This window comes from Molothrus ater, chromosome 18 (genome assembly GCF_012460135.2).
Source record: "Molothrus ater isolate BHLD 08-10-18 breed brown headed cowbird chromosome 18, BPBGC_Mater_1.1, whole genome shotgun sequence".
Taxonomy (NCBI): Eukaryota; Metazoa; Chordata; class Aves; order Passeriformes; family Icteridae; genus Molothrus; species Molothrus ater.
Genome location: NC_050495.2, coordinates 3,265,267 through 3,290,035, shown reverse-complemented (window position 1 = coordinate 3,290,035; position 24,769 = coordinate 3,265,267). Strand labels below are relative to the sequence as shown.

Sequence of the window (24,769 nt, the reverse complement as noted above, 5' to 3'; positions counted from 1 at the left end):
AAAAAACCCTTAAAAATTAATTTACTGAAATATAATGTATAAAGCACACAATATCCTGTGAATTTCACAAGATCACATGCACAGACACACACATAAGCAAAAGCTGCTATGAATGACACAAAGCAAGAGAAATCTGATGTCCAGCTCAGGGGGGGACCTTGCAGGCCACACACTGATGGCAACAAAAGGATCACACGATATGGGTCTTCAATGTATCACAGAGAGCAGTGTGTAAGTTGGGGAGAGCAGACTAATGAGAGCCTTAACTTTGTGTTCGAGGGTCACTTTCAACACAAACATCAACACTGTTCATTCAAAAACCTGAGACAGTTCCACAAATTCATCTGGAACTCCTCTGAGTTATAAATTACTCTAGAGTTATGCAGTATAGAGAGAGCCACATATTGCCACATCAAGGGCCTCACTGGTATTCTGCAAGGAGCCAGAGGGCAGATGTTAGTTTTCATTTATTTTTACAGGAGCACAAAAATGAAAGAACACAAACTCATATTTGATCTGTCTGTGAAACTACTTCGACACAGAAAAAGAAATTGCTTGTTCTCTTGAAACCACACCTCTCCAATTACATAAAATACAGAAACTCTCCCAGGTTCACTTAGATTCAGTCCTGAAAACAGCCATCACTCTGATTTCCCACCAACTTCCAGTCAGAAGACAGCAGTGGCTGTCAAAACCTGAACTATTCAAATAGCACTTTCTGTGATTTATGATTCATTAAATTACAGCATTAACATAAGTTACACAGATAACAAATGTCCTTCTGGTTGCACCTTGATCATCCTAATGTGATGAACTCACAAAACCGGGTTCACTCTGCTTTTAATGGTTCCTTCTAAATAAAACCAGAGCCCAGATTGGCTTTGCTGCCCTTGTTCCCAGCAGACCAGAAAATCCTGTCGCAATCTCCAGAGCTCACTGGGCTGTCCCCAGGTTTCCCACGCACCTCTGGCCGCCGGTGCTCGTCGACGTCCACGGAGCCGTCCAGAGGGGTCACAAAGTGGCACACGGGGTTCTTGCGCTTCTCCAGGTCTGAAACAACAACGGCAACGCGGGTGCTGAGCACGAGCAGGGCCTGCAGAGCTGCCGCCCCAGTGCCAAGGTGTGCCAGGGAGCTGGCCAGGGGAGATCTCGGGCTGTGCTTGGAGCTCTCAGCACGTCCCCAGTGCGGGCACACCCAGGAAAGCCCTGATCCAACGGCATTGCCTCTGGAACATCGGACCTGAGCAGATCCCCGAGCTCTTCAGTACACAATAATTTCAATTCTCTTGCTCTCACCGATGTCTCGGGGAAGACCCGCCCCCAGCACGGTACTTACACTGCATGTACCAGGCCCTCCAGATGGCGTTATTGAGACGGATTTTATCTCTCCACTGAAGCTTCAATCCCTTAAAATTTTTCCATTTTGGTGAAACCAATCTTCCACTGCAAGAAAACAGACAACAAATCATTCTGCTTTCAGTTTTTCTCTCTCCCTTCCTTTCAAGACAAAGCATCCCCCTAAACCAGCAGAACTCTCAACAGATGAAACAACAACAAGCCATGGTTGGCCAGTCACAACTTTTACTGTCCACAGTTCACTAAACCAGGAGCCAGAGATTAATCCAGTCTTCGTGTGTCCTCCATAAGAGCTAAGAACTGTCCCAACTGGTCTCAAGAATATCATCAGGAATGAAATTAATTTCACCCACACTTTTCTCTTTGCCAGTATCTCGCCTTTTCTAACCCCCACCTATGAGCTTCCACCAACTGGGACTGAGATTATTTAAAATTAAGAGGCTTCTGCATGTTTGGTCAGATTCAGTTCCACTCGATTTTCCAGGCTGGTAACACTGGAAAGGAGGAATAAAATGCCAGTTCTGGCCCATGAAAAAATATAATCCACCAATTCTACACTGCTGGTAATCAGAGCTGGGCACAAAGGAGTACCAACAGGCTAGAAACTTTTCTCCAAGGAAAAGCAAGGCTGGAAAAAGAAATGGTTTATATATGAATGCTCCTGGGAGATGGAAGGGAAATGGAAGGAAAAAGGAAGAAGCAGCAGGGACTCTAATAAGCACTGTATAAACACAAACTACCCAGCCCTTACAACACACCTTTATGAATCATTAATCCATACTATTGACAGGGCAGAGGAAGTAGGAAATACTCATAACACAGTAAATTTCAAACCAGAGATTAAAGTATAAGAACCATGCTTATCCTAGGTTTTCTCTCTTGTTTCGGGGCATTTTAGCCTCACATCTTTCAAGTTTATGTCTCCTGTGCTGGTTGTGCAACCTTGCTATGAGGGAATTGGACCAGAAATACCAACTGCAACCCATACAACAGCACAGGAAACGGGTTCACCGTGACACCCTCCGAGCATCAGGTCAAGGGGTGATGGACAGGAAGGAGTGGCAGGAGTGGCAATGTCACCTACACACACTCTGCCCTCTCAGAGAGATCCCTGAGCACACGGTCAGCCAGGAATGCCCTCTGCCATGAACTGCAGTGGCTCTGGATGGAGCAGCACAGACAGTGCCCTGGCACGGGCCATCTGCCTCACGCATTCAGCACAAATGAACTCAGAGAGGAATGATTTATCCTTAAAAGCTCATTTCACATTTAAGCTCTAAAATCTCTGTGCAAATAGAATTACATCCTACAGAAGTGCAAGGCACTTCCCTTGGCTCACCAAAGCCCATGCACAGAGCCTGAGGGTGGAGAACTGATAATTCCCAGTTTCCTATTTGGTCTGGGAAACCTCCCAACAGCAGCTCTTTTTAAAGAAACCTTTTATTAAAACTTGCAAGATTAAAAACAAGTAAAAACTCCTCGGCCTAAACAAAAGCAACCAGAATGCCAGAGCTGCCAATAACAGGATATTAAACAAACATTTTTTCAAATATTTCCTCCCTTGCTGACACCACAACTGCTCTCACACTCAGGTACTCCCACAACTCCACAGTAACAGAGGAGCAAATGCCAGGCTTCAGCCAAGAGACAGGTAAAGAAAATCAGCTCTGCTCTTTCAATTTTACTACTATATAAAATGTCAGTTGTGGCAACAGGTTGTAGCAATGCATCAGTAGATGAGTTGTTGCCTGATTTTTTTTTCCTCCTCGTCCTCTTTAAAAATGAACTGCAATGTTCTTGTATGCACAAGGAAGCAGATGCAGAGAGTGGCTATGAACTGCACCAAAAGGATGATTCCCAGCAGCAAGAGAACAGTGAGTGATCAAGCTGTGAGCCCTGTCCATGCCCAGCTGCCCCTTTGGGGGTTAGGCTGCACACTGGATTATCCTACAAGGCTCTGCTGCAGCCTTTGGGACGTTGGTGCTTGATAAAAATAAACAGAATTTGGTACACAACATGGAACTTGAGCACCCCCAAGACCCGCAGACTTGCTGGAGCAAGCAACTTCACTGACAGAGTGAGAGCAAACCATGCCAACCATTAGCAAGAAATAAAAAAATCATTGTTAATGTACTTGTGCTGTTACTGGGCTTTAAGGCACTCAGCACCATCTGCATGGTCACAGACATTTAGGAAATCCTCCTGGATTCTATTTCATATGGATGCACTACTGAAAAGAAATATCTCCCAAGACTCCACTTTTAAATTTCAAGATTTTTAGTTAATGGAAAGATCTCCAACTAGTTCATCTCACTGTTACCCAGCCCATGTGTCAGGGCAGAGAGTGATCTCCATCCATTTCATATTTCTCCCATCACTGCAAGCTATCCCAACAACTTTGGTGCTCACTGCACAGCCAGCTCTGCCCCAGAACCACTGCACACCTTATCTTCCCTTCCAAACCCAGACTAAAGCCCACCTTTTCCTGTTTCTCATCTGTACATTCACAGTTTGGAGACAGGAGATTAATGTGCTGATGCATCACCAGCACTGACAAAGTGCCCACATGCCTTTGACTAAGAAATCTGTCAACTTAATGTTCATCTCTTCACAGCTCTGTGTGACTCGACAGTTTGCCAAAGCAACAAAACTCTAATAATCTGCACTCAGAATAACAAGAGCAAATGCTTTTCTATAAAAAGACTCAAAGGAACTGTAATCAAGTCTGGTACACTCCTTGCATCTTCAAAGAGCTAATTAAAATTGGAATTAAAACACAAATAGTTTAAAGTATTTTCAATTACATTCTTAGAAAATGCTAAACAAGACCAGTACATCAAAAGAAGGAAGTGATTAAGAACCTATTCTTAAAATAATTATTATTTTTAGTTCCCATGGGAGCAAAACACAAGTCCAGCTTGAGGTCATAAGTGAAACGACTTCAGCCTCAGTGGAGAGTAATCAGCATGAAGCTGACACCAATATTTAGACACTATTCCAAATTCCAAAGTCAATGGAAAGTCAATTACTTTGAACGGCACTGAGACTGAGAGCAGCTGCCTAACCAAAAGCAGCCTTCAGATTTTAAAGCAGCAAAACAACAACAGCAACAAGGAAAAATCCCAAACAACTGGAGAGACCATCTGGCTGCTGCTCCTGCCAGTTCTGTAACACCACAACATCCAACTCCTACAGCCAATGTGGAGCAACTTCCCAACAGATGGATGCTCACCATGTACCTGCAGCACAAGCCAGGAGCACAGCCCTGCTTCTCCTGGCCCCCTCTCCAACGCTGCTGCAGGGATGCTGCCCCCAGCCTCCAGGGATGCTGCCCCCAGCCTCCAGGGATGCTGCCCCCAGCCTCCAGGGATGCTGCCCCCAGCCTCCAGGGATGCTGCCCCCAGCCTCCAGGGATGCTGCCCCCAACCTCCAGGGATGCTGCCCCCAACAAGGAGAGCAGGAGAACATCCCAAAGGAGAACTGGGCCCAACAGTGCACGGCACAAGCCAGGACAGCTGCACCCACAGCTTGTGGGAATGCTGGGGCTGCACAGAGGGTGCCCAAGATGGGCAGCACAGGGAGCCAAGCTCTGGGTGCATCCTGCAGGGGATGCTGCTGCCAGCAGCTCAGCTCATGGCAGCAATGCTGGAAGAATCGGTGACTTTCCTGTTCCCCTCACTATCACACACAGATCAAATCAAACGTTGATGGGTGACTTGCACTGCATTCCAGCAGCTCAGCTCAGTCTCCCATGCAGAAATCTCCACCTCTCGAGTCTAAATGTCCTCATCAAGTGATTTGATCACAGCCAAAAGAGCTTCAGCTCAACAGCCAGCAGAGCTGGAAATCCCCTTGGACGCAGCGGCCCCAACTGCTTTGGAGGAGTCCTGGGGCTGTCACAGGAGAGGCACCGGGGCTGCCACTTCCACCAGGAGAGGCTGCAGTCCATTCCCAAGGTTTTCCACATGCATTTTCCCAGCTCAGGAACTACACCTCAGACAACTGAAATCCAAGCAGGCAGACAGATAACAGGCACTGATCTCTCACAACTCTCCATTTCTAAAACTCCAGTGAAAGCAGCTGTGTTTTAAAACAATTACAAACCTTCAAACATCACGAAATTTGCAGCAAAGTACAAGAAAGAGACATCCACTGTGAGAGTTGATTCCCTGATTCCCTTCAACACCTTTGATTTCTAAATTGTTCTTCAATCAACTGAAATGTAATTAGGGAGCAGGTTTGTATTCTAACAGTACCCTGACAGGATCCATTTACAAGCAAAGTTTTGTCTCTGAGAATCTCATTGTTTTGTTCTAGGTTAATAACATTCAGTTAATGATCTCACAGGGCAAAGGTGTGACCCTCTTTCTTAACAGATACACATGAGATGCCATTCACTGCTGCAAAATTTAAACCAGTGGCCCTCCCTAGCACTGAAACAACATTCAATTAATAAATTCAATGCAAAACTCCCTCCAACATCTGTAGAAGCAGGATCAAGCTCTGAGATGAGATGACTCACAACAGAAGAATCCCCTGTTCTCCTCCCTTAATCAGAGGATTTTAAGATGGACTTCAGTCAGCATAAATCCACACGACACAAGCACCCTCTGGATTTGGGCAGAAAGGGACATTTATCTGCATGCAAACCCAGAAGAAATTTAGGGATTTTTAATTTACTTATTAGCATTAAGAAACACCAGCATTTTATGAAACTGGTTTCTACAAAAAGCACTGAAGGTGCAGAGAAGTAGACTTTAAAATATTAACATAAATTCCATATATCCTCCACTTAACAGGTAATTGGAATACATGTTGATTAAATGGAAACTATATGGTATAGCATGGTAGAGCTTATGTGTTTTACACAGCTCACATGCTTTATTCAGCTGTTTCTGATTCAACTTGCAGTTCCCCATTTTTCATCTCCCTCAGAAATGCTCACAAGAGTACCACAGCCTCATGTTTAAATCCTCTTCTAACAGAAAGCAATCGGGAAGACTTTGCTGTAAACATCAGCCTGAAAAATCCCCTTTTCCTGTTCAGAAAAATTTCAGTTCATTCTCCACACCATGACGTGTAAAAGTGGCTGAGCAGGAACTGCAGCTGGGAAGTGATCCTGGGATTGCAGTGAACTAAAGGCTGCACCAAGTAAGAAGTTTTTAAAATACCCTCTGAGGACGGAATGCAGGATCTCCTGCTTAAAATAAGGAGAGTGTGAATGACACGCCCGTGGTTATAAAGTGTGTGAGCGACACGGTAGGAGTACAACGTGGATTTTTTTGATGTGCTTTGCACATAAACCCCTCATTTCCACCCTCTCATCTTTCACTTTCTTGATAAGCACGGACAAGGAAAATCTCTGGCAACATTTGGCTCCCTAGCTCAGGAGTGTGTTGTTTCTTCTCTTCTCCTCAGAGAGCACCTGGCCAAGATCTATGGTACATGGAATTTAAACACAAACCTCCAAGCACTGTGGTTTAGATTCCACAGGCCTGTCCTGCTGCCCAAATATGCATTCCCAGCAGGCCCAGCAGATGGAAAGCAGCTACTGCATGTCTGCAGGAATCACCAGAGTCTAATGTTGTAAACAAATTATTTTGTTTTCAAATCTGAATTTTGTCAATTCAGTTTATGGGAAGAAGCTACAGAAATGGCCTTTGCTTTCCTGTTTAGGTAATGGATTCCTCCTGCCCTTGTGCTAAAACAACTCTTTTTTGCCTTATTAGCTCCAGCCTCAAAACCCACTTCCTCTGTGCTTCCCCCCAGTTCCTTCCTGTACACAATCATGAAATTTTTGAGGTAGGGTACGAATTTTACTTTAATTACAGGTAATGGCAACGAGGCTCTTAATTTAAGTAGAAGACAAATTTCAGACTTGATAGCACAGTAGCTAAACAGATTAGCTTTTTCAGCAACACAGAAAAGGAACTTTCTGGCTTCTCCCCAGCATTTTTTTTTAAAGGCGTGGTTTTAGTTTGTTTTGTCATCTCCAATCTGTTTTGTTGGGGAGTTGGGCCTGTCAGCTCAGCTCTCCAAGAGCCAAAACTAACAGTATTTCCCCAAACAAAGGTTCATTCAGAGAATCAGATTATATGCATTGTGTGAGAGAGCAAAGGGGCAGGCAAGAGAAACCAAAACATTTCTACATGGTGTGAATGTGTGTAGGACTGGAGAGGAGATCACATTTGAGCATCTCACAATTCCTACCTACAAAATTAATCCCAGCTGCAGCCTGAGGATACTAAGCCCAGACAGAGCTGATTTTAAAAGCCAGATGTAGGGCAGGTCATTTTCCTCATTACCACCTGGTTCACCCTCCTTCCCTGAAATCCTCCTGCAGTTGCAGCTCAGGGCTGTGGAGGGACTTTCTATTGCCCACAGACCACAAAGGACAGCAGGGAGCTTCGTGCTCAAGTTAAATTAAACACTTTAAAACAACCAAAATGTCCCCTCACTGTTTGAGTCATCACCTTTTAAAAATGATACTTCCATCCTGAAGACAGAGATCCTGGACCAGACAAATATTTTTCCTCTGTCATGAGCATTATCTATTAAGAGCTGTTAGAAAAATAAAAATAAAGATCAAGTTTAGCCACTGGCAAACTGGAATTGCAACACCTGCCAAGAAACATGTTATCTAGACTGATTCCACACAGGCAGGCTCAGGTATGCACCTCCTGAAATGGAACAGGAAAGTGAAAGGTCACCTGTATGCCTGAAGCAAATACTCCTGCCCCAACAAATCCACAAGAAATGTTGATTTATTTATATTATAAATTCAATGCTATTTTAAGCTTGGAAGGTTAATGTAATTTGCATAAATGAAAGCTTGCAGTGCCTGGGCTCTTGCTCTGACAACCTGGCCTATGCTGGACTCAGGAATGACCAGGCTGGGGTTGTGTCAAGGCAGCCTCCTCAGGGACAGCTGAAAAACTCAATTTTGGGAGCATTATCACACCTACCCTGACATGCTTTCAAACCACCACCACTGTGTCAATCAGGGAAAGGATCTCTTGCTGCAGTTTTAGTCCAACACAACATGGCCAGGGTGAGCTGTGTGCAGGGGGAGGCTGCAGGCAGCTGGGAAGGACCACTGAGAAATGCCTTCACCAGAGGCAGGTTTCATGCAGGTTAGGAAAGGGTGAAAAGAGCACAGGACAAACATAAAGATCAGTACAAATATCAAGGAGACTTGAAGGCTATGGTGTCCTTCAGCCAGTGGCTATTTAAAGACTCAGAATATTTAGACAGTTTCTCATTTCCAGTCAGAAATCAAAGGATATTTCTAGAAATGTTCCTGCTTTTCAGACACTTGTCCAACAGTGGCTCACTTTAGTACAGAACTGGAACAGCAAGAAAAGAAAAAAGCTGCTGAAGTACTGCCATTAACAAGTCTCCCAAAAGGCTGAGAAATGGGCCTTACCATCATATCTGTCACTGCTGACCCTCCCCAAACCTCCCCCTGAGCCTTGATGCCTTTAACTTTGCAACTTTATAAATATTAACACTTTATAAAAGGCCACCCACTTCCACTGTCAAAAATCAGGACCTTTTTAAAGAACCACCAGAAATCCTGTCATGGAAAAAGAAGCAACACACAAAACTCACACGGTGCTCTGAGATCCAGGCTCAGAGGCACATCCCACCCCTTTCACTGCCCAAATCTGAAATGCCAGGATGGAAAAGCAGCTGCCCATGGGCACAAAGTGTGTCAGTGGCAAAGCAAGGGCAGAACACCAGCCAAGCACTTCCCAGCCACACACCCCACACTAGAAATGCCATGAGCAAGGGTAAGCTTTAGCAAGGATTAGATTTAAAATTTTCACATCAGATCAGTACATTTGGTTTTATTTCTTTTTTCAATACATTTTGTCTTCCTTATTTTTGAAGTGCTTCCTATGCTGTCATGCATGGTGGAAAGAAGTGTCATTTTTAGAGTTGCTTCAATATAAAGGGAAGTGTTCCTACTTATTTGAGTGTCTTGAAATTTTCCACTTCTTCCTAAGACTTGATTTTGGCCACTGGCTTTTCATCAACCTTCTCAGAATCTCAATATTCACTACAAGGAGCTGTTTTCCATACAGATGATCAGGAACTGATAGGGTTTTGCAGTACACATCCATTATTTAAAAGGATGGTTGTTGGTGAGGGACCCTCTTGCATGGAGATCTATAAATGTGTCAGAATCTTTTTGATCATTAAGGTCCCAGCCTAGATTAATGAACTGATCAAGATGTGATGATCTGGGACTGAAAAGATTTTTCACACGTGGAGCTTCTAAAAAACCCAAACAAACCCTATCAGCGTGGCAGATCAGCCCAGCCCTCAGAGCAGCACACATACCACCGGAGCCCAGAGCTGTTTACCATGCTGGAGAAACCCGAAACCAGCACTTGTGCCACAGAGGATACTGTAACATTCCCTGAACAGCGTTACATCCTATAAATACACTGCAAGACTTCAGGGATCTTATTCCGAAAGCGCCTTACAGGTTTGGAAAAGCAGAGATGCTCTCCCAGCTCCCCCCCTGTGACACAAAGCTTTCATCCCAGCTGTCTGCAGCCAGCTCCCTGCAGCTTGAAAAACACCAGGCTGGTTCCCAAATTCAGTTATTACAGACTCAAGACTGCAACAGCACACACAGCTTATTCAAAGTTTACATAAAAGCTGAACCAGAAACTACACAAGAGACAGAAGCAGGGTAAAGGCACCATTGTGTTACTACTGAAACTACTCAAAGACCAATCCAAATCCCATAGAAAGATGATGAAGGGAGAAAACTCCTTCCAGAACTCACATAGAACAGCCTGGAATGTGGAAAAAAATAAAGTCCCTAAAAGGTCATGCACAACTCGCAGGAAAAGTCTCCACTTAGACCTTTCTTGGATCTGTGTGCAAACAAGTGCTCTGGCAATGCTTCACCAAAAGCAGCCCTTCAATTCATGTTGAACACCCCAGTGCCCTGTGCGTGGTCATGCCATGGGGCACCACATCTCAAACACCACAGTAAAACTCCCCAGGATCCACCCACCCAAGGCCACAGTCCCAGGAAGGCTGAACATTTAGAGAACACAGCGTGGAAAGCAAACTTCCACCTGTGGGTCACGAGTCAAACTGGAGCTGTGAAGATCAGTGAAGATCAGTGCTGCAGTGCAGGGAGGGCTGAGTGAGGGACCCTTCCTCCATCAACTGGGACACGGGGCTGGCAGGGAAGCAGCTAACAAAGCTCCTGCCACATAATCCTCACCACACTTTTCCCAGATGGCTCCCATTGCCTTTCTAGGATTGGACAGGCCAAGGGCAATGCCAGGTTCCCACACACAGATGGAGAGATCACCCCTGTCCTTGGTGGCTCCAGCCCTGCTGAATTGTTGAATCTGTTACTTTATAATGATGGTGGTTATGGTAACTATGCACAGCACAGGGCACTGATGAATGTTTCATAGCAGTTAACTTCCAAAAGCAATATTTAACCTCACTATATGTGGAGAGTGTCAGAGGAAGACCTTGTTTTACTGCATGATACCCTTATAAAGTCATTCCTCTGCTCCCAGTAACCACCATGATTAAATATCAAACAGCAACATGGTTCAGAAATTCCCATGCCATTCACCTGTGCACCAGTTAAAAGACATGTCTGGACTGAGTTTCAAATAGACTGAGATGGTTTATGTCCCAAAGCAAGTGTTGACTTCACCAGTAAAACATGTGACAGCATCAGCACTTTCACAAATCTTACTACAAGCAAAACAACAACCAAGTCACTAAATGACCCTCACTCAAGTCTTCTTTGAAGCAGGTTTCTCCTACATGCCAAAATCACAAAAACCAGTCCCAACCTTCATTCTGTACAATCCTGTCCTGGGGACACGACAGTCCCTTGGGAAAGCTCATGTGAAAGGTAAATAACACTTTTTATGTGTTTATTGCTATGGAGAGAAGCAACCTCTCAAAATTTCCTAGGATCTGTCTCCCTATTTCCAAAAGCCTGTTACATGCACCCAGCCTATAATCACCACATGCCACGCTTAGACACCAAGCCTACTAATGTGCTAATAAAAACTGCTAATAAAAGTTTTAGTCTCCTTAAGCTCTGCTAAGATTTTTACTGGAGATTTGAGGGTTCTACTTGTACAACTGGATACTAAAAACAGATGGGATCCACGCTGAGTTCCTAAACAACAGCCTTCACAGACCAAAATTTTATTAGAAACAGTAATGAATTCACTTTTATTGCAGAATTCTATGCATCTACTTGCAGAGCTAAGCTCTGCTCTCCAGTAACATTTGCTGATTTGATAAAGTAAGTGCAACCTTATCCCATGGTTTTCTCTAAGGGTTAACAATTTCACACAGCACAACAGACACACCAGGATTTAGGAATGCCTCTGGTTCCCAGGCAGTTTTGCTGCAGATTTCCCTTCCTCACAGGAAGAATGACTCAGATCACAGTGTCACTCCAGTCACAAACATACTGGCTCTGTGCTTGCACAAGACCATGGAATCCCCAGCACCTCCAGGCAGCAGCACAGAACGGGGCTGCTGCCACAGAGAGCAGCCACAGCCACACTCTGGGCCTTATCTGCAGCTTCCAGAGACCAAAGGCTGCCTGGAATTTTTTCCCAGCTGATACTGAAACACTGTGCAGCTCACTCCAGCACCTGCTTTGGCAAGGGCTGTAGGAAGCCCCACCCAGGGTGCCCCAGGTCCATGCTCAGTCCCAGCACTGGGTGAGCAGGTGCTTGGGGAAGGGTCACAACAGGACGAGCTTGTCCCCAGGGTGCTCCTGGCAGCCCCTCCCAGCTCTAAAGGAAAATGATGTTAGCAAGTATATGAACCCACTCCCTAAAAGTGAACTGAAGAACCACACAGCTTCTCTTTTTGCTGTTTTTAGACACCTTCCCCCCAGCTGAGTGTGTATATTGATTTGGCAGGACTCTGCTTTGAAAGGGAGGGATAATGACATTTTTAGTAGAGAACACCTACTATGGTGACTACTCAACAGCTTGGATGCCCCAGGTTTTGGACAGATTGTTTTGGTTTCCCAAAGCAATTATTTCACAATCTCTGCTTTAGGTGTCAAACACGGTTCCTTATAATTACCTGAAGTGGCCGCAGTTCCCTCCTTGAGGATATTTGTATTCCTGATCAAGTCAGTTCTCCCATCACAAGACTTCATCTGAAATAAGCTGACAACATTCAAAGAGCTTCTCTGGCTCTGTAACAGATCTAAATTTTCACAACCATATCCAAATCCCTTGACTTAGTCCTTCCTTTCTAAACGTTTTATATCCTCTAATTCAGAAATGTAAATTTTGTATGTTTCCAGGTAGCAAACCTCCTCTACAACCCCTGCACTCAATTTTCTTCCTCAAAAGCTGTGTTTTAAAGAGCAAAAACAAGTAGTTGATTCCCTTTCACTGCTTCGTGCTTTCCCACATCTGGCACACCACCAGCACATTTTCTATCCAAGTTCCCTCAGTCTCCATCCTGTCAGGGACAGATGTTTTCCAAGCAAACAGAAATTTGGACTAAGCTGTGCAGATAGCAATAAGCAGGAGTTTATACAGGGAAATGGTGATACATTCTCTGGACACTGTACAGACCAGCAAACACGAGAAGCAGGGCATGAACATCCAGGCCTTTGTGTGCTGCTCACAGGAGAGCACATCTCAGAGCCCTTCCTGAATCCACAGCTTAGCAGGGCCAGGACTCTGCTGTGCTGCCTCTCACCCAAATACTGGGAGTTCTCCTGATGCAGTTCTCACTGTAGATGCTGTTAACAGAGCTTGACTAGCCATGGCTAAGTTTACTCAGATTACAGCTTCAATGTAAACATACAGGAATTCATCAGGATGAGCAGAGAGTGACCATCCAAGAACAAAACAAATGATATCATTCTTTGCTCTGGGAAACGTGGCAGCAGATAATACCCATATCCAATGACTGGCAGATCAGAAATGCAACAAGATCTTCCACTGGCCTCTTCCAGTTTGGTACTAACACTTCTTCTCTAACAGCTGCCAGACCCACAAGCTCAGGTATTTCCTTTTTACCTTTTTTTTAAGTTTTCCTTTTTATGTGCATGCCTTTCCTTTTTTATCATGATCACTTCTGCCTCCAAAGTAAGGGCTTTTATCAACTAACACAGGCTCAATCAAGTGTCACACCACAGCACCAAAAGCACAAGTCTGCATGATAAAATGATAGTAAAGAGCAATCATGGACTTCAAAGAATTACAAAGACATGAGAAGCTCTTCCACAGTTCTTGCTCCATTTGTCTCTGTCTCTTTGTGAATGGTGTGGACAGTGAGCACAAACTACATTTAAGAACAAACTAAAATATGAATGTAAGATGCAGCATGAAGAGCTGAGCAGAGGAGCCTGCGGTGGCTCACATTCACATCAACATACTGAGTTATTTTTAGGTCTATTGTGAAACCCCACATTCCAGCTGCTCCAAAGATACACCAGCACTACCACAGAGGCCTGGGCTCTGCATCATCACCCTGGCAGGCTGGAGTGAGTGTAACCCTTGCCCTACATAAGAATTTTGGTGCCAAGGCAACCAAGTCCCTGGCACAGATGGGGCGATGTGGACAAGAAGTGTTTTGGACAAGCTCCCGTGGGCTGGAGAAGGGTCTGGCTGTTGGATACAGAAGTCACTGAGTGCTGCAGCCTGGCCAGAGGTCTCAGCCAGGCTGGCCAAGGCCACTTCAGCTGCCGTGTCCTTGAACTGCTGCAGGCAGAGCACCCGTTACTATGGGACCTTGAGGGAAGGGAGAGTAAACAAAGCAGCAGAGGGAAGGAGGCCAGGACTTCGAGTAAAACACCCCATGCTGCAGAATTCTGAAAACAATCAACTTGACAGATTCCAGAAGCAAACCTCTTTGGTGCCTCTGCAATGTTTGCTTGAATCTTGTTATGCAGACAGGTCTCTCATAAAGAACAACCCTGCTGACCTCTGAGGACTAACAGCCTCCACTGGAGGGATCAGTGAACAGCAAAGGCCCCATCCTGCTCATTGTGCTCCTGCAGATCTGCTCTAGGCAGCAGCACGAGCTGCAACACAAACTCCTCAGAACAAAACACTCGCACACCTTTGATCCTCCTCTCCCTCTGCTTGGCAGGACACAGGACCAAGGTCCTGCATTCACCACAAGGATTCTAATGGCACTAAAGGCTCTGGTGTTCACACGAGCTCTCAGCACAGACACCTCTGAGGACCCACATCAGCAGGATTCTCCCAATAGCAGGGCAGATGCAGTGCAGGACAAAGCCAAGAGGAGCAAACACCCCACAGAGAAGTTCAGGCCAGGTCACACTTGCCAACTGCCACCCTCCCCCCAGATTTACAAAACCCAAGTACAAACAAGGCAGCTCCTATCTCACTTCCAAAACAAGTACCAGCAGTCCTCTTTCTCAAGAATGGCAAAAGGTTATCTGGATCTTCTCTCTACCCCCTCGGTCACCCTTAAGGCTCCAGTCTTCAATTCTCAATTCACAAGCCAGCCCTAGGACAAGTAAGCCCCACCCAAAACCAGCAAAGATAAAACCACCCCTGATCTCCTGAGATGGAAGAAGCACTTTCAAGCTCACACAGGAACAAAACTGTAACAAGCATCAGACTCCCTTGCTTGATTAAGGACAACTTTTCATGAACTAAGGGTCATCTCTCAACCATTCTTCCTTGCTCCTTCAGCTGAAAGCAGCCTCAGCTCTTATTTCTGCTCTGAACTGTCCTCCCCCAAATTCTGCTCTTTGTTCCTTGAATCACTGGGAAAATGCATAGGGAAATAATGTTAATCTGCAATGAAACAGAAGCACAGACTTTACATACGTACTCTACCCATAAAGATATTCTCTGCTTGCTCTGGTGTGGTGTAAATGAGCAATAAATATATCCCCAGAAATCCAGAAATCTCCACTATGATTAAAAATAAAGCATTTATCTCTGTATGTAGGAAGACATAACCACACATAAAAAATACAGTAAGAAAAGGCATTAGATACAGCAAAGAGGTTTGTATCCATTGCTTCCTTGCACTACACCATCAGCTAAACTAGAAGGAGAGAGACTAAAAGCTCTCTAACTGTGCATTACTGTTGCAGATAATGTGCTGCAAACACAAAACCAAGGATAAAAAACTCTCTAACAAGTCATTAAAATTTAACAAGTCGTTTAAATTTTTCTGTGCTCTTCAGGAAAAGTGATCAATTCATTAAGCAGCAATGCTCAGCTGCTTAAACAGCTGAAGCCTTTCCTCACATCACGGTGCATCACCAACCGTGTCATGGCTAAGGGTTATCTGTAGGTCAGGAGAATTCTGGCCAAAACACACTGCCATATCACTAATTGAAGAGAATCAGATTATTTCACTAATACCCTGCTACAGGATAATCCCAGCAGTGCCCTGCAAGCCCTTTCCATCTGGCATGCCACCTTTTCTCTTACAGTCCCAAAGGTGACAAAGCAGCCCTGAGAACCACTCCTAACCCTGTGGGCTTTGTACCTTCACAGACCTTGCAAGTGGCCATGGTCTGGATAACCAGCCAAGGGAAGGAATCTCTTTCCTGGGCCTAGATGGCTCCTATGGTCCTTCCCAATCCCATTTTCTATTATCCACCGATGTCACAGCTGGACAGCCAACTAACAACACTGATCTTTCACAAAGGTAACTGCTGCTGAGCTTGCTCTTAAGCAGCACTCAAGAGTTTCCATACCTTAAGGCACAAAGTGAAATCTGCTTAAGAGAGGGAGCAGGCAATTCCCCTGCAGCCATTCACACTGCACAGAATGGCCAATCCTTCAGTAGCTTTTCTAAGGCACATGTCAGTAAGCTGCACATCCTCTTCATCATCTCCTCCTAAATCTTTCTTCCATTTGTCCTCTTTCCTTTATTAAGTTTGCAACTGAGGTGTGATCTTTCATAGGTCTTCCTTTTAGACTCCTATGTCAGCTCACTTATAAACTTCATGCCTTTGTCTCCCTCTTTCTAAAAGGCCAGCACACACATCTGGGGCTCTGAAGTGCTGAGACTGTTTTGGTCATTTCAGAATGGAGAAAGGGAGGAAAAAGCAGTAATTGATTTATCTAAGATCAACAGCCAAGAAACCAAGGCTTAGTGAAGAGCCTTGAGCTGTGGCAAATGCACACCGGAACATTTCCAATGGCAATGGCTGCTTTACTCACCAAGGGGTGGCTGCATTAATTCTATCAGGAGTGACACCAAGTCAGCGTGCTTTATGTTCAAAAACAACCAAAAATGACCTTCCAAGCTCCATTTGAGCAAACAAACAGAAATTATATGAAAAGACCACGTTCAAAATTTTTGTTCTGGTACTAAAACTATTAGAAGCAATTTCTGAAGAGCCTTGCTTTTCCTAACCCTATTATTCAAGCCTTCCTGCTTCAGAAACAGTGATAATAATGTAACTCTAGCTTGCACTAAAAACAATCAGATTCAGGTTTTTCCATCACTGTCTGAAACACAAAGAGCCAACTCTATTTTCTTTGGATGCAACTGAAACAAGTACTTTTCCTAATCATCTTCATGATTGTTTCATGGACATGTTAAAGGTTTCCTTTCCAGAGCGAAAGGAAAATTGTATGAAAGCTGTAAAATATTTCTATAGCCATCAAAGAGTTTACAAAGCTTGTCTTTTTCCGCAGAAGTAGCTTAGAAGTTTTGTCTTTAAAGAACTGCTTGTGCCAATGATATTAAGATATCAAAGGACAGATGAAGGAAACTGTAAATGCAATTAATTTCTGCATACAAAGAAAGGAAGTTGCAAGCATATAGCCTGTCGTTAATGAAAAATAAAATACTAGATTAAACCCAAACTGGTCCAGGTTTCTCAGCTGATAAGGTTTTTGGTTGTTGTTGTTCTGTTTTAAGAAGAGAGCCCTTTCTCTCCAACAGCAAAAGGCAGCAGGGCAGCAAGAGAAGAGCCAAACCAGGAACTCCAGATCTCCTGCCCCATCATCCATGACTTTCATATCTGGATCCCTCCAGCTCATTCTCCCCTTCATCAGGCACACCTTCACCAAGTGCTTCCAATCTAACCCTGCTATCACAGATCAAAGCATGGGGAATAAACACTGGACTTTTCCAACTCCAGCCACACCTTCCATTGTCCACCCTTACTTTCCATTTCTCCTCCCCTTTCATTCCTATTTCTCCTGCCCTGAACAGCATTCCACCAACATCCTCCTTCTCCCCAACTGATCGTGATCATTTACCTCTGTCCTTTTATTCAAATCTCAGCTAAGTCCAACTCCAACCTCTTTTCTTCCCCACAATCCCCACCATGATTAGAGACTTCCCCCTCCTTGCTGTCATTCCCTCCACCCCTGCTCTGGGTGTTCCTCACTCACAGGGTTCAGTGAGTTTGTAACCCGGGCTCAAACCCACCCACCCAGCTGAGACATCCTTTGTATGACTTGAACTTTGCAGGATCTCATTTCTTCTCTTCTGTTTCCATCCCTGTGGCCTCTGCCAACGCCACACAGCTCTTGATGTGGCTTTATCTTGGCCCTTCTAATTCACTCAATGCATTCCTCAAAGATCCTCTTAATTTCACTCCAGATCTCAGTGAGCTTCCAGCCTCACTCCTTGCCCTTTCAACTCCTCCTGCTTTACAGCAGATCTCTGAGGCTGTCATTAGAGGAAAAATTCCACCCACCCATTACAACTTCAAGAGTTCACTCTCTCCTTCGAGCCTGTCAAAATGCCTCTGACATCCCAGAAATGCCCAGCCTTCAGCTCAACATGGCTACAAAGCTCCCTTTATTCCTCCCCACCCCTTCCCAGCTTGCAGCATCACTAGATACCCTTTTGTTTGATTAAGACTAATCATAGCTTAAGGACACACAGTCAGATAAGCAGCTGCTCAAGTGACTGAATATCAACTCTGCTTTCCAAAAGAATGGAAATTTTTTCCCCCACATGGGAAAGTAACAAACAAGAATGGTTCAGTGACCTACTAAAGGGGTGTGTGGAAAAACATGAGTAAAGCCAAGACCTGAAATTTGGGTCTCTTGGCTTTAATTCCTCTTGCCACTCAGCAGAAAGGAATAAAAACAGGTAAGGGGGGGAGAACTGAAAATCAACATATTAATTTCTGTTGCCATTCAAAGCACATCATAATCATGCAGCACAAAATCTTCACTAAAATAATGCCAAATCTCAAAGTTCAGCTACGTTTTTTTCAGATCATGCAAAAGTTATTGAGAACTTGCAGTCTGAGGACAAACTAGCTCCCTCTTCCCTATTTCAGCAATCCATCAAAAATGATGATTGCAAAATCCATGTTGCATTTAAGCCAGAAAATAACATCTGTTTACTGAGTAAAAACACAAGATGAGAACAACAACAAAACATGTAGATTAAATGGCAGATCAAAAGATGATAACAATATGCTTTTTTAATGAGAAAGGTGACTCCTGTGCCCCACACCTCTACAGCAACACCCTGCCCAACCAGGTGCATAGAAACAAGTCTGCAGAGACACCAAAATAATCAGGAGTAAAAAAACCAAAATTGTCCCTGTATTTAAACCTCTGTCCACAGAATTTGACTGCTCCTCCCATAGTCATTTGTAGCCCTGAAGACAGCGAAACCTTAATCTGAACCAAGGCCTTCTCACACTAGCACTACTAAATGTTTACTTTGGCAAAGAAATGCATCTCAGAGACAAGAACAGCTCAGCCACCTTTCTGCAAACCGTCCTGAGGTTCAAGGTTGTCAAGGTGGAATTTCAAAGTGCATCTTACACAGAGCTTAAAAGCTTGTGACTATATCAAGCATTTGACATAAGCAGAGTAAGAGGCTCAGTACCGATGTCCTGATTCATACTGCACCCTGAATACACCATCCTTGCTTTGCAGGGACCCTTGCTGTGGTTAAAAAAATACCTGGAACAGCAACTCTGCTCAAGTTTGGTTACATTCAGAGGCGAATACAGGTGTTTTTATCAGAGCAGCTTCTACAAGCAGCATGTGAAATATGTAGCTGAACTCTGGAGGTTTTTAATCTCCAAGTGCTATCAGCAGTGCTGAGAACTTCCCCAAACACTGCACTGACAAAGAATGTGGGGCAAAGGGGCTCTGGAAACAAGCTGAGCCCTCACGTCAGTCCACTGAGGAAGGGAATATTTTTGGCTTCCATGTACATGAAGTGAAGGAGTCATATTGCTAAAGAGGAGAGATGAAATCTAGAAATGACCTGGCAAGCTGCTCACAAGGCAGCTTTTGTCCCAGTTCCCACTCTCCTGCCCTGTGCAGCTTCAGCAAGCAGATCCAGAGGGCTTTGGACAAGGATCTCATGCCAACCTTAACACTCTTACCTCAAGTACAACACCTGGCATGTTCCTTAAGCTCTTAATAAGAGGTGAGAGAACGCTGAGGCCACTTAAGAATAAATGAGCCCACAAAGTCATCTTCATCTACCCTACCATGGCCTGTACTAAGATAAGCAGTGACTGACATAAAAATATACAATAGTTTAAAAAGAACACCAGCCAGCGTATTATCATTAATCACAACAAAGAGAAAAAAATTCTTCTGTCCCAATCTCAGGGGAAAAAACCTTCATGATAGGCTGCTGTTGAAACATTTCTGAATACAGTGAGGCTTTGGGAAGTTATTTCTGGGTAATGTAATTATTTGGATAATGGTAAAGTTATTAGAGGGCTTTACTAAATTCAATATCAAGATGACATAACATTTTACTTAATTCTGAGTATTGTAGGTCATGTACCCAGGAGCACAGTTTCTCATTAGAATGAGCAGTGTCAAAGGTCTTTCTCATTTTGAGAAGAACATTTTTTAAGATCTTTTTGCCTGCCTGCAACAAGTCAATTCTAGCTACCTACACGTCAAGGTCTGCAAGGTCACACTGGTTTAAAGAGCTGAGATGAAGGGGCTAAAAGGGGAAAAGCAATGTTCTTTTACCTCTGTCAGTGTGGAACAGCTCCCACAATCAATCTCATGAGAAAAACAGGTTACATTTAGATAACGTACAGCCCTCGTGACACCTGTTGTAAACCCCTAGTGTTTATAAGTTACTTATTAATTTAAAAAATTGGTTTAATCTGCTCACTGTACAGGGGAGTATGCTATAGGCATGTTTTCCCCTCTGGAATGGCTTATCTGAAATGAGACTTTTCAAGCTGTGCAACTGGATATGTGACTGAAACAGCTGTGATGAAAATTAGGATCGTGTTGGTTTGTACTGCTCAAAGGCACAAGGGAATCGCTTCCCTGCTGCTCAGAAATGACTTTTTTTATCATAAAAAGTTTGACTGTGAACAGCACAAAGCCAAACCCAAAAAAAAATTTCAGCACAACTAGAAGAGCCCAGGTTTATGGGCTATGGATCACGAATCCGTGATCCAGCATAAATTTGGTCACTTCCAAACAAACCACCCGAGGTAATGACCCAGGTAATGACTGAGGTAATCTAGAAAAGCTTTGCTTTCTAGTCCATCCACCAAGCTAATGGGTACCACACGTTTTACTGCTTCTCTCTAAAACTTTAAACACTGAAATACCAGCAATGAGTGCCATGTGTAAATAAATATTACACAGAGAGCTCTGTTACAGCAGCTTCCTTGGGCTTGTGTTTGTCACAGCTGCATCCCCCAGCCCTGCAGGCAGCTCATGCCCCTAAAAAGCAAAACTCACACATCTTCATCTTCCTGTGTTACAGTTTTTGCTGTTGGTTTCCACAGCCCCAGTTCTTTTCTAGAGTGAATTTCTAGCCAGCAAAGGCAGCATAGAAAACATTAACATGGAATCTGTGTGTTTTGTCAGTGCTGGATCTGACAGGCAATAATGAGAAAGGTACAGCTGAGGCAACAGCCACAAAAACATCCCCACAAACCAACCAAGAAAAAATCCAGCCTGAGGACAGAGAGAAATACAACCTACAGGCTCAATCATTTACTAAAAAGACATTTCCCACTTCACAGCCATGTTCAACACCTCAAATCAGATTTTCCAGAATTACTTAAATCCTTTTTAGACCCAAGTTTACAATTGGTTTGTTCGGCAGATTTAAAAATTGTATCCCAAAGCTGCTGAGTAAGCAGGCTGGATCTGGGCAGGATGCTTCAGGGCTGCAACTCAGCAAACTTAAGGTGCCCAAGGACAGAAGCATTAAGAATGTGCTTTTCTTTGGCAGCCTCTAAGAGGATATTTTCTGCACCTTGCCTCATGCTACCACCAGCAGGCAGGATAAAATTATTTCTTCTGTAATAAATTTGGTGCTCAACTTATTCACCTACATCAGAGCTCAGTACTGTCAATCAGTGTAACAGAATTATTCCTTTGCACCAGATGTGATCCTCAGTTTCAAAATCCCAACGACATACCAGTGGAAGCACAAAATAAAACCAAGGTGATAGAGGCCGAGGAGCACATGCACATGAGCAGTCCAGTTCTGTCCTTCATAATCCCTGCAGCTCCTTTGCGAGTTCCTCCCAGCTTGTACAATAAAAGGCTTATTTTTTTTTTTTTGTAAGTGCAAAATACTTAGATCCACTGTTGCACACACCTTATCTGACATTCAGTCTCTTGCCAGTAGCTAATAACGTTCTTGGCCAATATTATCAAAATTTTAATATTACTTACATCTTCAAGCTACTGTACAGAACAGATAGTTCTACTGTTTCCTCTTCATTGAGCAATACTTAAATAGATTAATTTGGGGTGGGCAAAGTTAATTTTCTTTTAGCAAGCTAAGGTGGTTCCTATAGATGAAAACAAATATTTCCGTTGATATGCCAAGAGGCATTTTCCATCAACCCTTTTAATCAACTTCCAAAATGCGCTCAGCAGAGAACATCAGATTGGATCCGGTTTCTGCTGTATCACACGGAACAAAAGACTGAGCAGACACACATCTTTCCAAAACACTTCTACTCCACAGCTCTGCCTCCATTTTGGATGACAGACAAAGGGGATAAATGGGAATATAACGCCTTACTGAAGAGATGAAAAGCACAACCAAAGTCACAGCAATAGGTGCAGATAAACCCAGGAAGTGCTGCTGCCAGCTGCAGCCAGCACAGGAACAAAGGAAACAGCGACGGAGCCCGCTTGCTTGACTTTGTTATAAAAATAAAATTTGGGGAGGGGAAAATTGGCTGGGTTTCACATCGAGCGGGGCACTTTGCCCTTTAAGGGTTTCTGTTTAGCACCAGAGGCTTCCACTCGCTCCCAGCCTGGCCGCGGGATGCTGAGGGCTTCCAGCGGCACCAGCAGCCGGCGGGGCGAGCGGGACCCCAGCCCTCAGCCCTCATGGCGGGGGGGGGGGGGGGCAGCGGCACCCCCGGCTCGCCCCCAGCCACAGCCCCGGGCCTGCGGGGAAGGGCCCGCCGGGACTCCCAAGTTCGCTGAACACAAAAGCGGCACCGAACCCCAGCGTATGGGCCGGAGGGTCCCTGCTCGGCTGCGACCCCGCCCCGCACACGGTCCCGCTCCCCGGCGCGGTTCCCCTCGCCCAGCCCTGGCCGGGGCTGTCCCCGCGGCCGGGACTCGCCGCCGGGGCCGCTCGGTACCTGTAGGCCAGGGACATGCACTCGAACAGCTTCGTGAGGGACGCGTCGATGCTGAGGCGGCCGCCGGCGCCGCCGCCGCCGCGGGCCGCCCCGAACTGGTAGGTCTGGCAGGTCTGCTCGTTGACCGTGTCGAAGTCGTAGCCCTTCTTGGGCGGGTGCTCGCTGTGCGGCGACGAGACCATGAAGTGCCCCGAGTGGATGATCTGCGGGCCCGGGGGCTGCCCCCGCCGCGGCCCGCACCGCCGCCCCCCGCCCGGCGACGCTCCGCCATCGTCCGTGTCCGACGAGTCCTCGTCGGGCTCCGTGCGGGGGGACAGCGGCCCCGCCGCCCCGAGCAGCCGCGCCGGCCGCATGAACACGTCGGCGGCCATGGCCCCGCTGCTGCCGCCGCGGCCGAGCCCGCGCCCGCTCTGCGCCGCCACCGCCCCGCTCCGCCCCGCGCCGGCCCCCGCCGCGCTTAAAGGCGACGGAGCGGCCCCGCCGCCGCCCTGCCTGCTCTGTGCCAGCAACGTCCCCACACCTCCTGAGGGTGGCTGGTTTAAGTGATTCAGCGGGGACTTCCATCCAGCAGAACAAATTTTTATTTATTTTTTTTTAAACCAAACTAAATTTCGAAATGTTCCACCTCAACACGAGGAACAGCTCCTTTAGGTTGAGGGTGGCAGAGCTCTGGAACTGCCCAGGGAGGCCATGGATTGTCCCTCTCCGGAGATATTACAAACACACCTGGACGGATTCCTGTGTCACCTGCTCCAGGTGACCCTGCCTGGGCAGGGAGTGATCTCCCCTTCCAGCCCTAACGATTATGGAAAACATTCCTAAACTTAAGGGACTATGAGGAACATGAGATGTAGAGGACAGCCCAGAAATGGCTGAAGAATGCTGAGAGAACAATTGTGCTAGAAATACTTAAATTGTCATTAATACACTAAACTGCTTATTATTTTCCAGAAGCAGTCTGCAAGAAGCCAGGGCAGCCAGCTAAGCTGGAGACCTTGCAGAGTCACAGAGAGGTCAGGACATGGAGCTTCTGCTGCCAGGCTGGTGGCTCACACCTAACTCAGTACCTTCTCAGCGGCACATAAAAGGAACCACAGTTGTTCCAGTGGAGGTAAAGGTCAGATTTCATCCTTCTCAAAAGCATAACGGAAGCAATGGGTCCTGTAGGTTAACATAAAAGCATCATCCTACAGCACAATGTACACATTGTGTACACTATGTGTACACAAAGTTAAGAGAAAAGATCCCAAACTTGCCCTGCAGTGCAAGCCTCCATAACCAGGGGAGCAGTCAGATCCTGGGACACACATTCCAAAGCATTTATACTAAATTGCATATATTATTTCAGTTATAGGACCTCACACTTAAAATGAAAATGGCTCTTCTACATAGCCACCCTCAGGAGGGAAAAAGCTTCCAAATATTCAACAGCCACATGCTACTTTTTCTGGTGTGTTAAACCAGAAATAAGATCAAGAGAGACTTCAGAGATTGAGAGCAAGTCTTGGGCAAGAAGAGGCATCCCTGCAATATCCCAATTACGCCCATGCAAGGATCTGACATTCCCCATTAGCATGGAATCAAGGCTGATCCCTGTGTTTAGGGAAGGAGTGGTAGGTCAAACACTTCCCCACATATGGAGGCAACAGTAAGGAATGACCACATCATGTGGGAGCTGTCTCAGATCTTTAAAACCCAAACCTAGCATTCAGCTCTTAGTCAGCATCATACTTGACTCAAATTCTGAAGAAAAGGCCAGTCATATTTAGCTTTAAACCTGGTTATTGGTATCTTATATTAAAATTTGCTTAAGGAAAAAAAGTCCCAGCAAGACATTCTGAGAAT

General features: G+C 45.2%; 1 protein-coding gene across 1 annotated transcript in view; it reads right to left on the bottom strand.

Moving 5' to 3' along the window:
* MLXIP (MLX interacting protein) overlaps positions 1–23,295 on the bottom strand; it is a 43,767-nt gene extending 20,472 nt beyond the window's left edge. The window contains exons 1-3 of the mRNA XM_036393288.1: positions 22,925–23,295; positions 1,337–1,443; positions 965–1,050 (exon numbers count right to left, since the gene is read on the bottom strand). Coding sequence (XP_036249181.1) covers positions 965–1,050; positions 1,337–1,443; positions 22,925–23,295 — 564 coding nt within the window. The remainder of the gene's footprint in view (positions 1–964; positions 1,051–1,336; positions 1,444–22,924) is intronic.
* Positions 23,296–24,769: the final 1,474 nt, after the last annotated feature.